Below are 14,645 nucleotides of genomic sequence, written 5' to 3' on the forward strand. Positions count from 1 at the left end.
TTTTAAGAGAGGACAGTGTAATTATCCCTAAAAAATAAGTAGTATTCCCGACTTATTTCTAAATCTTGATGAACCACTTCAATTCCAATCATAATACAAAATTACTATTACTAAATCTTATAAACACTGAAATATTGTGTTAAGCGCAATATTTATAAGTTTCAAAAATATTTTATGAGACGTATGAGTTTATTAAGTATTTTAAATAAATCCAATCAAACAACCTCTTAAATTTGCCATGTCAGCTTATGTACATCAGGGAGCCCAACTTCTAGAGCTTTCTGCTGGAAAGATTGAGTTTTCATAAACAAATAAACACTAATATTCAAGAGTTGCAATTAAATATCTATTGGTTCTTAAAACACCAATCTATAAACCTAAATGAAAATTTATGTACAATAACATATACAGTGATCTTTTATATATGGTACATATAAAGATCAATGGATTTGAAAGTTATAATAATAAATTCTTTAAATTTATTTGGATCATTCTAGAACATTTAAAATCACCCAACTCTATGTTTGACTATATTTTGTTTAATAACGATGGATTTCAATTTTTTTTCCGAATTCTTTCCTCAAAACAAGAAAATGCTTTTTACCTAAATCCTACATTAATTACCTCAACATTAAACACAAAAATTCGTAAAATGACCGTCAACGGCGATCGATGCAACAACAAAATTGGCTTTGGATTAGAAGTGCTCATGCTAAAAAACAGAGTTTGAGGCCTTGATAATATGCTTATGCAAATTCAAATCACACACACATATATACAGAGGCAAAATCTTACTTCAAATCTTACATTCTTGAGCCCTAATTAAGTTCAATCTACAAAGTCAAGCACACAAAACCATGACTATAAAACCTAGACTAATGTGCCAAAAATATGAAGGAATGATGAGCCAAGCAGACCCTCCAAAATATACTAAAACAAAAGAGGGCCAACCAATGGTACATCACTCATTCCTCCATCCACACAATCCCATTATCACCAATCAATCACATAATGGACCTACAAAGAGGACAAGTAATGTGCTGATTGTCAAACCACTTGTCCAGACAACCTTTGTGGAAGAAATGCTTGCACGAAAGCTCACTCACTTCCTCCTCAGCTTCAAACCTACACAAGCAAACACAGCACTCCACCGCCGGAGGCCACTCACTGTTACCGCCACCACTCCCGCTACTACCAGCCTCCGAGCAGCCACTGCGCTCCCTCGGACTACACCTGCAGTATCGGCTTCTACATAGCGAACCGTAGCGCGTGATAGACACCCTTCTAGGCCTAGAGCCGCCATCGGCATCACCATCACCATCGATGCCGTACTCATCCTCAAATTCTTGATCGCCGCCTCCGCTGGCGGCGCCGACAACTTGAAGAACTGATCTCAGCTTGTTCTTGACTAGAGCCACTGACATGACTGTGTTCATTACCAGCAGAGGTATCACCCCTTCAGCTGGGCTAGGGAAATTCGATAGCCCCATAATTCTTTTTTTTTTTCTTTTTTTCTAAAAAAACAAGAATTGAAAAATTCAGAACCCCTAATTCTAATTCAACCTGAAAATTGCAAGAATCAACGGTGTGGATTCGATGATTACTTGATAGAGTTGCTATTTCTTCTGTATGTAAAGCGTTGGCAGCTGAGACCAAATGTTTGAAGAAGAGTGTGAGGAAGGCAATGAAGCAAAGGGGCGGTCATAAATAAAGGTTTTAGGTCTAGGGCCAATAGGTGGGGGTGGGGGAGAGATAGAGACACGTGGCAACACGTGTAAGGGTGTTGGGTGGGTGTTGATGATTGGATTGAAAAAGGTTGGTGAATTTCAAAGGAAATGGGAAGGAGGGTAAGTTAGGGTAGGGCACGCGTCCACCCATGATTCCGTGTTGGCCAATGGGGTGGGGATTGGTGGCAGTGAGAGTGGGGGTGGTGGAAGGTTCTTGATTTCTGGAGCCGCGTAAACCAATGATTGACTACTAATTGATTCCAAGTTACCGCGTTAGGCTTGGCTTCACTTTTAGTAAAGTTAGAAACTTAGGAGTGGAGCCATTTATCACTACTCGGAAAGAAACTAGGGGGTCCATTTCTTTCTAAGAAATTAGCTACTATGCATTTCGTCATACATTTTAATTATTAATAATTAAAAGAATAAATGACTAAGTGACATACCTGTGTTCTCAAAAAATCGTACAATATCTTAGTTTATAGGTTTTTGTAGAGCAAGATTTGATAAGTAATTGGGGTGAATCAAGTGTCATTATATAGTTGCACGTATTAGATATTACAGAAAAATAAATTTAAAATTTAGATTTATTTAGACAACGATATAATCATTTGACCAAATCTTGCCGAGTCTACCTGCATAACTATGGATGCAGTTACTTGCTGATTAAATAGCTAATTCAAGTTGGGTTTCTTGGAGTTAATCGGAGATTTTGTATTATGATGTGTTTCAAGGTATTTACCACCTGTATGATGTGGCCTCTCTACAGTAAGATGACTCAATTTGCTGGATGGCTCACATTCTTTGACCTTGACAAATTAAAAAGAAAACAATTTATGAGCATTATACCTTACTTTCAACCCAACAGGGCTTGGCCTGTTGGGCATCCACCCACCGAGAAAAATATTTGAAAAAGCATTAAAAAAATAAATTAGTAAATGAACATTACCTATACGGTATATATAAATAAAAGAAGTTTGTTATTTCACCTATAATTAGGCTGTCATAACGTGTTAATAGATGTCAATTATAATCCACCACCCTTTAAATGAATTAGTTAATTCCAGAAGGATTATTTGATTAGTATTTGCTTATTTTCAAATTATAAAAATTATGAGTCCCACTACTAGCTTTTAGGTACATACATGGACAATTTCATGTCTCATTAAAGAATTAATTCACTTGTTGAAACTAAAAGGAATTTAATTAATTGGATTAATCAGTCGGCTTTATTTATTAATAGAGATGAATTGATTCATTTAGTGGAGATCGACTAAGTTGGACGTAATCACGAAATTAGTGAGGAGAAACTATAAATAGTTTAATTGAACTTAAATTAACTTTATCAAATAAATTAAGGGTTGAATGAAATTAATTAATTAAGTTAGGCCCAATTGGAGGCAAACTTGGAGAGGAAATTCAATTAAACTTTGAAGTCATAATTACTAGTTTCCAAATGCAAGAGTAATTAAGCCTTGCCCATGTAAAGGTGCATAGTAGGTTGAGTGGATCGACACGGACCAATTTGAAAAAAATCTAGTCTAATCAATTTATTATTTTTTATGGTCGATTTTAGGACTGTCGTGGGCCTTTATATGAGTCCTAATTAAGTTTATTTTTAAATTTAGGCTTAGGCCATGGACTGACCCTATTGAGATCCTGCCAAACCCCAATGTGTCTAATTTAGTTTTTTTTTTTTTTTTTGGTGAAATTAAGGTATTTCTTTTATCAATCATTTAAATTTATGGTTAAAAAAATGAATAACAGATAAAATCACACAAAATATTATAACTAAAAAATAATAGTTAAAACTGTATAATGAATTTAAACAACAATTTAACTAGCAAGCTTACAATAATAAAATTAGATAATAGTACATTCAAAAAGAACTTCAACTTTAAGAAAAATAAACAAAGACTATTAATGAATTAAAATATTAAAGGTTTAGAATTAGAACAATAAAAGTTAAAAAAAATAAAATTTTAAAAGTACAAAAAAAAAACTACTAGAATAGTCAGCTAAAAAGAATAAAATGAAAATTAAATGTCATGCATTATATTAAAAAAACAAATGATCCAGCAGGCCGACCTCAGGCGCAGCTCGGGACCAAGTGGTCCTGGGCTACTGAGTTGGGCTGGTTCCAAGTGTCAATACCTAGTACTGGTCCCTAGCAAGCCTAGATCAAATCAGCCACTTTTTTATTGGATTTATCCAATCCTATTGGGCCCATTACACATCTCGAACAACACCTAACTCAATTGGTGAAACTAAAATTCCAAAACTAAGAGGCAATGGGTCCATTTGTTTGTATATTATAATAGTAGTTATTGATTAATGAGTAAATTATATTTTGTTATTCGAACTGTGATTGTTTTTATACTTGCCATCAAAAAAATTTTTGGATCAACTTCCATCTCAACTTTGCGAAATTTGCACTTGTCATATATGACCATTTTTTTTATTGATTTTTCTGTTAGAAAAAAAAAATATTGTGCATATGTGAAAAATATCACATTACACAACCCTTAATATCACATGTGCATAATGTATGATTTTTTTTGACAAAAAAACTTGGTTAGAAAATAATTATAAATGGCAAAGTGTAAATTTTATAAAGTTGAAATGGTAAATTGACAAAAAAAAATACGGGGGTTAAAATGCCAAAGTATAAAAACGGTTATAGTTCGAATAGCAAAATACAATTAACTCTTAATTAATTATAGATATTTGACACTGATAATTGATTTATATTAATTATTGATAAATATAAATTCATATATATTGTATTCTATTTCCTACAAAAAGTAAAAACAAAATTAGAATAGACCCCAATTAGGATTTTTTATTTTTATTTTTTCAAATAGATTACATCACAAGAGTTTGAAATTAATGGATAAGGATAGAGATTCTTGATTGAGGAGGTCATGAAAGAGCCTCTCATGGCCCATTTTTTAGCTTCAAAAATCGGCCACCTGCTTCAAAATCGGCCACCTTCAAAAATCGGCCACCTGCTCATGGCCCATTTTTTAGTTCCTTGACGTTTTGTCTTGCTAGATGTTGCGTTCTTTCTCTAATTAGTATGAGTGCAACAATATCGTATATATCTAGATACATCTACATTCTAAATATTAATATTTTACTTTCTTGCGTTTAGTATTTTTTTACATGATATATTATCTGGTCTAATTTTATATGGACTTTATAATTTTATTTTGAAAATACTCCTTGACGAAGCCTTTGGACCTTATAATGCACACAGACTTCTCATTTACAACCGATGTAGGATGTGTGGAACGATCATCAACCTTCTAGACAGACACATAGCCTCGTCCCTCAGACGGTGTCAAATGATGCATTGTACGATGTAGTAGTGATAATTTATACAAGATATTGTCCGTCCTAACTTCATATAAAGCTTACGATTTTATAGTAAAAGAACATTTCACTAAAAAAAAATAAAATTAAAACTTATAAATCACTCAACTCAAATGATTATTTTGATTGTAAGTTGACACAAATCATCCATCCACACTTGTCATGATCCCTCACCACCCATTACAGATATAATATAGATTGTTGAAAGAAAATGGAAGTCTTAGCCCTCATAGCGAAAATGGCAGCAAAGAGCACTGAAATCCAGTTTGATTCCTCAGAGAGGAAAAAACTGGTAATATTTGGACAACATAAACCGGTAGAACATATATGATCCCTCAAAGTTGATATGCACTTATAATATAACGTTCATGTAAGAAAATTGCTAATCTACAAATATAATTATTGACTTATTAGCAGTTCTATCCTAATTGAGCAAACAATTGTGGTGTTTATGTGCTATTTATCTCATGCTATCTTACTAGCGACCCGTGAAATTGGAAGGGTCGACGCCGATGGACTTGTAATACGACTTCTCAGCGTTTTCCAGTCGAGCTTTGAACATGTTCCACTCTCTTCGACACCTCAGTCTCACCTAAACATACCGTAGAGAAGCGTATTTAAAATGTATTATAGAAATTGTGGATAGCGTATTTAAAATATATTATAGAAATTATGGATAAAATAGATGGCAAGATAAAATCAAAATGAGATGTAAGTATATACATATATCCATTTTATTTTTTTAATAAGTTGGCAAATGTAAGATGATCTGTAGGTTCTTGCTTGTTTAGGGATAATTACACTGATATTCCCTAACTATGGTAAAATTACAGAAACTATCCTTGTTATTTGAAGAATTATGCTGACACCTCGTGTAAGCGATGCTTGTCCGTGTAATGAAAACATCACTGACGAGGTGCCATGCAATGAAAGCATTGCCGACAGAGGGTTGTCGGCGAAATTATTGAAATAGTAGGATAGTTTCTATTATTTCACTATAGTTCGAGGAGTGAAATGTAATTACCCCTTCCATTTATCTACTGTCTATTAGACTACATACCCCTTGCCATGGAGCCTTTCCTTCTTCCACTTGCCCCTATTATCAGAAAACAAGAAATAAAGAATGAAGTAGTCGATTTTAGTCATATACCGTAGGATAACACGTCAACTGCGTCACATTTATACTGTACCTGGTTTCCCAGTGAAGGGACGGTTTGATGGACAATCCACTGAGCATCTACAACTCCGATTTTTTCATGAGGGGGCTACGACCAACGCATGGGAATCAGTAGATATTATAGAATTGTTTTGGCAGTTGAAATTGTAAAAGCATTTCAAGAGAGAATGCATGCTAACCTCGACACATCTTCGGAGCGCGAAGTCCAGACCCCATCCATGAACCAAGTCATTCTGCATATTTTTCGTATCAAGACAAATAAGTTGAGAGAATGAGGCGAAAATAAAGTAACCTTAGGTTTTTTACACTAAAGAAAGAACGAGAAGAAAATGACAACCACCTGAATCAAATGCCACACACAGCGCCATGCATCTCTAGAAAAGACAGGAGCCATGATTTCGACAAATCTGTGTAAGAAGGCAGAGAAAGAAAGAAAATTTGTACCCGAATTACAGAAACGAATAATTTGAAGCCGTGGAGAAAATAAGTTCATACGCAGCACAGGGAGGCAAGTGGGGGTTGGAGCACCAGCCAGGCTTCTCCTCCGTTTCCCTGTGTTCAGAATAAAGCATAAGAATGAAGCCTAGCGCAGAATTAGTACTCGATGGTTATGCATTGATGCAGCTCCTTACTTGTGAACTTCACGATCGTCTCTTTTCTTCGTCATCTGCCAAGTCGTTGACTTGGTGGGTTCCAGACCAGGCTGTGAAATTTCTAAGCCGTGCTTCCTCACAAGCTTAATATATCTGGATTTTGCAATGTGGGAGAAAAAAATAGTGTGAGCAAGCTGTTCAAAGAATCCTCTGTAAAGATATTAACTGATTGGACTTTACTCTTCTGCGTCAAAATGCTCGACCCCCAGGTCTTCGTCCCAAATAAATATGTAGTCGTATGGGGCAACAATGTCTGGATGCAGAAACCTTTTAGCATACCACCTTTTACAAGATTCACATATGTCAATGCCACAGACGATTTAGAGAAATAGAAAATAAGTTAATCAAAACCGTCAGAATCGTAGTCTTGCCATTTTGTTTGTTTCCTTGCACTAATGTGAATAGCTCGTTTCGACCACTCAAAATCATCCCATTCGGTCGTTCTTCCATCATAGTGGAACAAGAGGATGGTAAAGTTCTGCGAAAACTGCAGAAACAATGTATTTAGTGAGAGATAGAAAGAGATTGGGGACTAAGGGGAAGAATTGGCCGGCATACTTGCCTTTTTCACTGCAGCATCAATGTTATTCCTTTGATCATACCCAACGGTAAAAGTCACCAGATACTTTGGTTTGTTAGCCAAGTCCTAAGCAGTGACAAGTTAATCAGAAATCAAGCTCACAATGAAAATGTCATGTACTCATACAAGTGAATTTCATTTTGTTTTGATACAATATAACAGCAATTCCTGAAAGCTCCAAAACAACCTTATTATTACTGTCACTATTTTAAGCACCATTTGAATTTTTGCAAGACAATGTAATAAAGTTTTATCAATCTTTTAAAACTAGATTTTATATGAAAAAAAGGTTTACAAGCTGCATAAGCAATAGAGCTCGTCCACGTACGTAATTGCATTATTTGCTGAACTCCAAAACCATCGTCACATAGATTTAAAGAGCCATTTGTACGAATACAAAACCACCTCGTGCTGAATACTTACCTCACTAGGTAATCCCCATAGTCTTCGTAGATATAAATCTGATTCAGATGCGACAATGTTCGGAGGCAACCTTTCTGCACCTTTCGGATTTGACGGGACCCAAATCTAATCAGAGTCGGTTGAAGGATAGATTAAAACATGATATCAGAAGAGTATCACATGATACATTTTACAAAGTTTTGTTCACCATTTTAGAAAATATCTCGTGCACAAGCATAAAAACAGATGAAAGAAGCTCAAACTGAACTTGTCCTGAAGACAGAACTAGCTTGTTTTCCTTATATTCTCGATACTAGTTTCTGTGTTGTTTTGTTTTTTTATTACAAGTATGTTCAGGAAAACATTATCGGATTCATATAGCGGTAAAGTCGCTTTTACGTGCAGATGGATGCCAAGGGGTTGACCTAAGAATAAAAGAATTCTTTCGACCGCTCAACAGCCAGAGGAGTAGAGCATTTTAACTTATTTTAACACATGTTGCATTCTCTACTCTGATATGTTCACACCACTTCAGAATAAAAACTTGACACTCAACCAGAATTGGAGGCAAAGGTATTTGAATGGTCACATAAGCAAACTAGTCTGTATCCCTCATGAGTATCATCAAGATCAGAATGTTCCCTCCATCCTCTATGAACACACATGCCAAGAAATATCGTCTGCTGCACGGACTATGTCGAATATGTGATGAAATATAATTTGGATTCTACATGCAATATTGCTTGTTTTCTGTATTACCAAGAAATCACAAACCTTTGTTACATCCTTCACAACTTGATTTTTGGTAGAGATGTTCCGAATGTCATCTGTAGAGATAGCTGCACTTTTGTTGCCAATTACTGCAAAATCATGAAGTATTGCAGATGTGATATTTAGCTGCCAAATAAAGAAAGGTGGAATTAGTTGAGACGAATTTGGACACAGTGACCAGGGCATGCAACAAACACAACACATCCATGTTGTAGGTGAGGATAATAGTTGCAGTACCTTTGTTAATGGGAATGTCGGGAATGACACTCCTATGAAGAAACCGAACATTATTCCAACACAGATGGTTATAAAAACCCGCATAGTTTCATTTGGTTTTCTGGCCAGAGTGCTGATAAAATGAAAATCAGAAGTTAGGAAAGTTCTTGTCACAAATGCAGTAGTGAAAGCATTGTTGACTTGCATTTATGCAAACAAAACTTACATACCTTCGCCCACCATTCAACTTTCTGTACACCATATCTGAATCCATATTTCACGTTCTAATGACCTCTCCGTATTGCCCAAACAAACCTCAACTTCCACTCTGCAGAAGGAATTGCAGATATGTCCAACAGGAAAGCAGGGCCTGAATCATTAAGAATACCTATCAAGAAATTACAAAAACAATCTAGTAGAATTATTAACGAAAACAGAATTAGGCAGAGCAAGATACATCAAAATACAAGCTAGTTTGCAGATTACCAAGACAGATGTAAATATTCCCAAGACTAAATTTTCTCTAACACAAAGCTCTCAAGCTACACCACCTTCAGAAACCAATGAGTTTCCACTATGAAACCCGAATAAAATCACAAATTCACATCCACAATAAATATAATATATCCAAAAGATCAGCAGATACTCTAAATCTACTTCCTGATTCTAACCGCGCAAATCCCTCACCCTTGAACCGAGAAAATGATAACCAAAACGCACATTTGTCTACTTCCCCAGAATTAGCTCCACAAAACCATTTATAAGCAAGAAAACGCTCACATGCCACCCGTTGACAATCCAAGCAGACACTATATTAAAAGATCAGAAGCACTGTTTTTCAGGGGTGCCCATGGAAACAAGCCACCGGGTGAAAAAAGTTACCAATTCTGACCCACTACCCTCCATTTAAGCAAGTATACAACAGCTCACCCAGCCATAGGTGATCTCAGGAATTTCAAGTCAAACACATACAAACAAACACAACATGTACAACTGGGCTTCCTTAAATCCAAAGATGCAACACTTCAATGACTTCAATAAAATAATAATAAACATCCACACAAACCTAGCCCAGAGAACTCACAGACAACGTTTTTCCACCTACTTGCTTGTTATTCATAAAGAAATCAACTCTGGGTTTATGCACGCATTAACACATTAGAATAGCATCAAAACAAGAATTAAAAACAATAAAATCCATGCACAGTTGCACGCAGAAAACAAGTACCCGAAATTCAGAAGGCAAAACCCAGAACCAATCTTGAGAAGATCACCAGTAAAAAGCGGAGAATCACGAGAAAAAATTTATCCTGGCAAGTGAAACTTAACAGGGAAAAAGGTCAAGAAACGTGGAGGCTGAACTATTAATCCTTCAGTAAATGCATGAAATGCGCAGTAAAAGAGGTGAAACTGAAGCACAGAGCGGACCTCTCCAGTAATTAAAATCGTGAATTATGAACAGAAAGATTGTGACCAATGAGGGCCAAAAAACAGGGAGAAAGAGAAAAGACAAGAGGGGATAAAGTAACGCAAGAATCAGATTTTCCCTTTGTTTTATACCTTCTCTTTTAAAATCTTTCTCCATCACTGTTATTACCACCACCCAATTCTTTGCCAAAGAGCACTTACCTTTTTCCAGTTTTCCAAGAATTCCTGAAATTTGTCATTAATTATCAGTTTGAAAATGGACGAGATTATGTTGTCAACAGGGCTGCCAAAACAAGAACAGCCCATCTCCATTATTAATTATAACAGTCAAAAAATTTCCATTTTTCCCATTAATATTCAAGTATTTGCTATGTTAATTAGGATCGTAATTAGCTATTAGACGTTAATGGAGAGGTTAAGAGACATATAAATATGTGGGTTTTCAGTCAGCAGAGAATTTATTGCATTCAAACTCAATGAAGTGACATTTTGAAAGGTGATGAAATAGTGGTGTTTGATGTGTCTAACTGTAATTAGGCTAATTAATTATGTGGAATACTGGGATTGATCCACTTACGTATGTGTTTCATTTTCTTGTCTACTTTGGTAGACTCTTGCACGCCGGCTTATTTGATGTTATCAAGTTAATAACTAATAACTTTATATGGTTACGTCTATATCTATTTTTATTATTATTATCTTAATTCAATTTTAGATGTATATATACATCTACTCTTATAATAATTTATTATTGTCACGAACATAGGTATTTTTATTTAAATTTATTCGATAATTTAAATTATTAATATATTAAATTATTTTTTAAATCTCAATGTAACGATACTATTAGAAAAAGAAAAGGTAATGACTTAATACCAAATTTTAATATAGCAAATAAAAGAAATCCAATTTTTCCCATTATATGCAGTGGACTTTTTATCATCATCATTATCATTATTATAATATAATGGATTATGTTGACACTTAAAATATGTTCAAAATGAAAAGAATTTGGTCCTTGTAATTGAAATTTAATACTATTATGTACCTGCATAAATGATATTATATGAACTAAAATAATTTAATTACATTGATCTAATAAGAAATTCCACATTGTTGATCTATTACTACAATTGCTTAATGTTTATTAGTGATTCCAAATATATTATATAGTGGGCTACATTTAAATGGAATATATTTAAATTTGACGGAAAGATTTTTAACAATGATTTCGGATGATTCATAGTTCAAAATAGGAGTCTAAATATTTAAAATTCTTTATAATGGAAAATTATTCAAATAAATTTAAATAAATTCAAACGATAATATATAAGCTTGTACATAATTAATTTTACATTAATAACATATACTTTGTAATATCCAAAATTTGAAAAATCTAAATCTGATTGTCAACAAGTTGACCGTTGACCAAAGAATATTTTAGGGGCATTGGTTGACCCGAATTCGTAGACTGTAAATTGGCGAAAAAATTAATTCAATCAAAACAACGTTGGAATTGTACAAGTGTAGCTAACGAGTTCTTGATTTGATAAGATTGAGACCTTCTGATTAAAAGGTTGTAATTTTGCCACAATTTGTGAATTTTAAATGTTCGATAATTTGTGTAATACCAATGTAATGTATTGAATAATATAATAAATTATATATCAATAAAAATAGAAAAAGAATTGTGTCGGTACCAAGAATCATGTAATTAGAGCCACATGACAGGGATTGGCTAGGTTGATATTGAAATCCCAGCAGGCCAAACCTAGGACACAAGTTTTTGTTGTCACACGCAAGACAATTTTGTTTGTTTTCGTATTTTCGTTATTTTGAAAAACAAATAAAACATAATTTGAATATTTATCTATATTGTCATAGTTTTATGTGTTTCAATTTATTTTGTTTATAGGGTAAATTATCATTGAGGTTTGCTATTGTTATAAATATCCTATTTTTATTTGAAAAATTATAAATATTTCTTAAAATTAATGGTCATATAATAAATATTCATTTGTAACAATCATTATAGAGAATATTTATAGACGGTCGTTAATTTCAAAGAGTATTTGTTAATAAAAAAGTATTTAAGCCTTTATTTTATATCAAATGAAGACACAAAACTCACTAGAAGAGATATTCTTTTCTATTATTGATTAATTACTATATATGGCAAAAAGTAAAAACCTATAGCGTGCAATGGCTATTAACTGTTGTTTCGATAGCTGTGGTAAAAAAATTAACTATAATTGAAAAACATTGCAATTATTTTGACTATGGATAAAATAATGAGAAATATATCATGGGCAAAATTTAAATCTTTGTCGTGATTTTGTTAATTTTATCATAATATATAAATAGTATCAATTTGCCAATTCTAAAAAAAATATAAAATGTATCAATTTATCATAATTTTTAAACTGTAGTGACTTACAATGTAATAAATAAATAATTTTTTATAATTACTAAACATATTTAAAAATATAGACACATAAATCTTTATCTTTCTCTCTCTCAAAAAGAAAAATAACTTAAAAATAGTTGAGTAATATATAGAGTTTGTGTTGACAACTCACTGAATTTCTAAACCATTGTTTAATTGTTTATCTGTGAAGTATATTTAAGTTGAAGTAAAGTGTATAAGTAGGGTAGAGTGGTCAAGTCTAAAATAGTTTTTTTCAAACAAAAGTTAACTTATTTTGACTAGGAATGCAGTATTAGGGTAAATTACAACAACTTTCTCTAAAATTTTGATATAATTATAAAAATTTATTAATATCATCTGATTTTAACGATCATCTAATAATTGATCCGATATGTTAATTTTTGTTAGTCTTCATCCATTTTTTGTGGTGAGTTGCTTATGAGGACAAAAACCTATAATTTTATTTATTTTTTTAAAAAATTTATATATTAGGTGGATATTTTGTTTAATAATTTAAAAAATAAATTCATCTACCCTGTTCGATTTTTTTACAAATTTTTATTTTATTTTTTTAGAAAATACAGTAAGGGAAAAGTTGACAATTTCATACCTTCAAATATCTACATAATTTCATCAAACATCAAGGTATAATTTTTTGAATAGCTAATAGGTGCTCGTAATTATGCCAAATTTTAGAAAAGGTATTTATAATTTAAACTAAAATACTTATAATCTTATAATTTTTTTAAAAATATAATTAAAATTATCGTATAATTCTATAGACAAACATCTTGTGCAAGATTTTTGCAAGATCCAGAATATAATAAAAGACCCCTCTAATTACTTTATAACATAAGGATAAATTGCATAAAACCTTCTGCATTTTAAAAATTTAGCTAAATATTCTCTTATATTAAAATTATAGGCAAACAAATCCTTTATAATTTCGAAAATGATATACGCTCTCCCCTTTTGTTAATTGTCGTTAATGCCATTATTTTAGATTTTTTTAAATTATTTCTAAAATATATTTTTCATTTATATATATACACACACAATATAAATATATATATCATACACATGAAACATATACTATACATAACCTAATCGGTGGCTGTTGTCGCCGCATCTAGAGGCGGCGGTTAGAATGAGGGACCTCTCCATCGCCCTGCATTTAGGGGATTTCTAATCTAGGACTGACACTACAAGAAAATAGCTTAATAGTTACCAGTAAATTCGATGCTAAAGTTAGTTTCAAGTTAATTAGCAAGTAAAATTTTCGATATTAATTTACACTATTTAATATATATTGAAAACAATTCATTGCTTAATTCATTAACAAGTAAACTTTCATTACTAAATATTTTCAAGTAAATGTATTAAATGATGTGATTTAACATCGAGAATTTTACTTGCTGATTACTATAATGCTAATTTTTTTCATTGCTATCAAGTTATTTTCTTGTAATATACGCGATGATGGTGGACCAAGCAAGTCGTCGCCCATTTTTCTCTGGGCGACTTGATCATCGTTGCCCCCGATCTAGGCGATGAAGGTCACCAAAGCATTGTCGTCATGCCAGCACGACGGCCGACTGTGGTGGCTAGTGGCAATGAGGGAGGAGAGAAATATATATATATATATATAAGATGAATTTTTTTCAAAAAATATTTAAAAATTAAGCAAAATAATTTAATTTTATTGAAACATACTTGAATTTGAAAATTATTCCTCTCTTATATGTGAAAGAAAAAGGGTGAAAATGGATATTTGTATACATAAAATAAGTAAAAAGAATGGCAAAAAATGATCGCATAACAACATGCTTGAAGCATTCTCTACTAATTCTTAATGGAAAAGGATTTTTTTGCTATATTTCAAATAAATATA

General features: G+C 32.7%; 2 protein-coding genes across 5 annotated transcripts; both read right to left on the minus strand.

The window, feature by feature from the left end:
- Positions 698–1,682, minus strand: LOC105168319 (probable E3 ubiquitin-protein ligase XERICO). Its single transcript, XM_011088350.2, has one exon. The coding sequence runs from the start codon at positions 1,488–1,490 to the stop codon at positions 1,005–1,007; it is 486 nt and encodes a 161-aa protein (XP_011086652.1). The 5' UTR covers positions 1,491–1,682; the 3' UTR covers positions 698–1,004.
- Positions 5,301–10,582, minus strand: LOC105168320. Of its 4 annotated transcripts, none has more exons than XM_020695583.1 (16): positions 10,459–10,582; positions 10,127–10,221; positions 9,129–9,268; positions 8,920–9,031; positions 8,686–8,808; positions 7,933–8,037; positions 7,492–7,575; positions 7,301–7,416; positions 7,110–7,211; positions 6,909–7,022; positions 6,772–6,828; positions 6,617–6,683; positions 6,456–6,509; positions 6,290–6,364; positions 6,160–6,195; positions 5,301–5,691 (listed from the first exon to the last, which is right to left on the minus strand). In XM_020695583.1, the coding sequence occupies exons 3-16, from the start codon at positions 9,170–9,172 to the stop codon at positions 5,578–5,580; spliced, it is 1,203 nt and encodes a 400-aa protein (XP_020551242.1). In that variant the 5' UTR covers positions 9,173–9,268; positions 10,127–10,221; positions 10,459–10,582; the 3' UTR covers positions 5,301–5,577. The 4 variants fall into 4 exon arrangements, with proteins under 4 accessions (XP_020551242.1, XP_011086656.1, XP_011086653.1 ...); XM_011088354.2 differs by having other exon boundaries at positions 9,129–9,286; XM_011088351.2 differs by lacking the exon at positions 10,459–10,582 and having other exon boundaries at positions 10,127–10,424.

Source organism: Sesamum indicum, linkage group LG8 (genome assembly GCF_000512975.1).
Source record: "Sesamum indicum cultivar Zhongzhi No. 13 linkage group LG8, S_indicum_v1.0, whole genome shotgun sequence".
Lineage (NCBI taxonomy): Eukaryota > Viridiplantae > Streptophyta > Magnoliopsida > Lamiales > Pedaliaceae > Sesamum > Sesamum indicum.

Bases quoted from the DNA above. Each gene is read 5' to 3' on its own strand.
- LOC105168319 (XM_011088350.2), bottom strand. From the start codon at position 1,490: ATGGGGCTATCGAATTTCCCTAGCCCAGCTGAAGGGGTGATACCTCTG.
- LOC105168320 (XM_020695583.1), bottom strand. From the start codon at position 9,172: ATGGATTCAGATATGGTGTACAGAAAGTTGAATGGTGGGCGAAG. The intron at 6,684-6,771 runs GTATGAACTTAT...CTTCTTACACAG, and splicing joins CACTTGCCTCCCTGTGCTGC to ATTTGTCGAAATCATGGCTC. The intron at 6,365-6,455 runs GTTAGCATGCAT...CGTTGGTCGTAG, and splicing joins CGCTCCGAAGATGTGTCGAG to CCCCCTCATGAAAAAATCGG.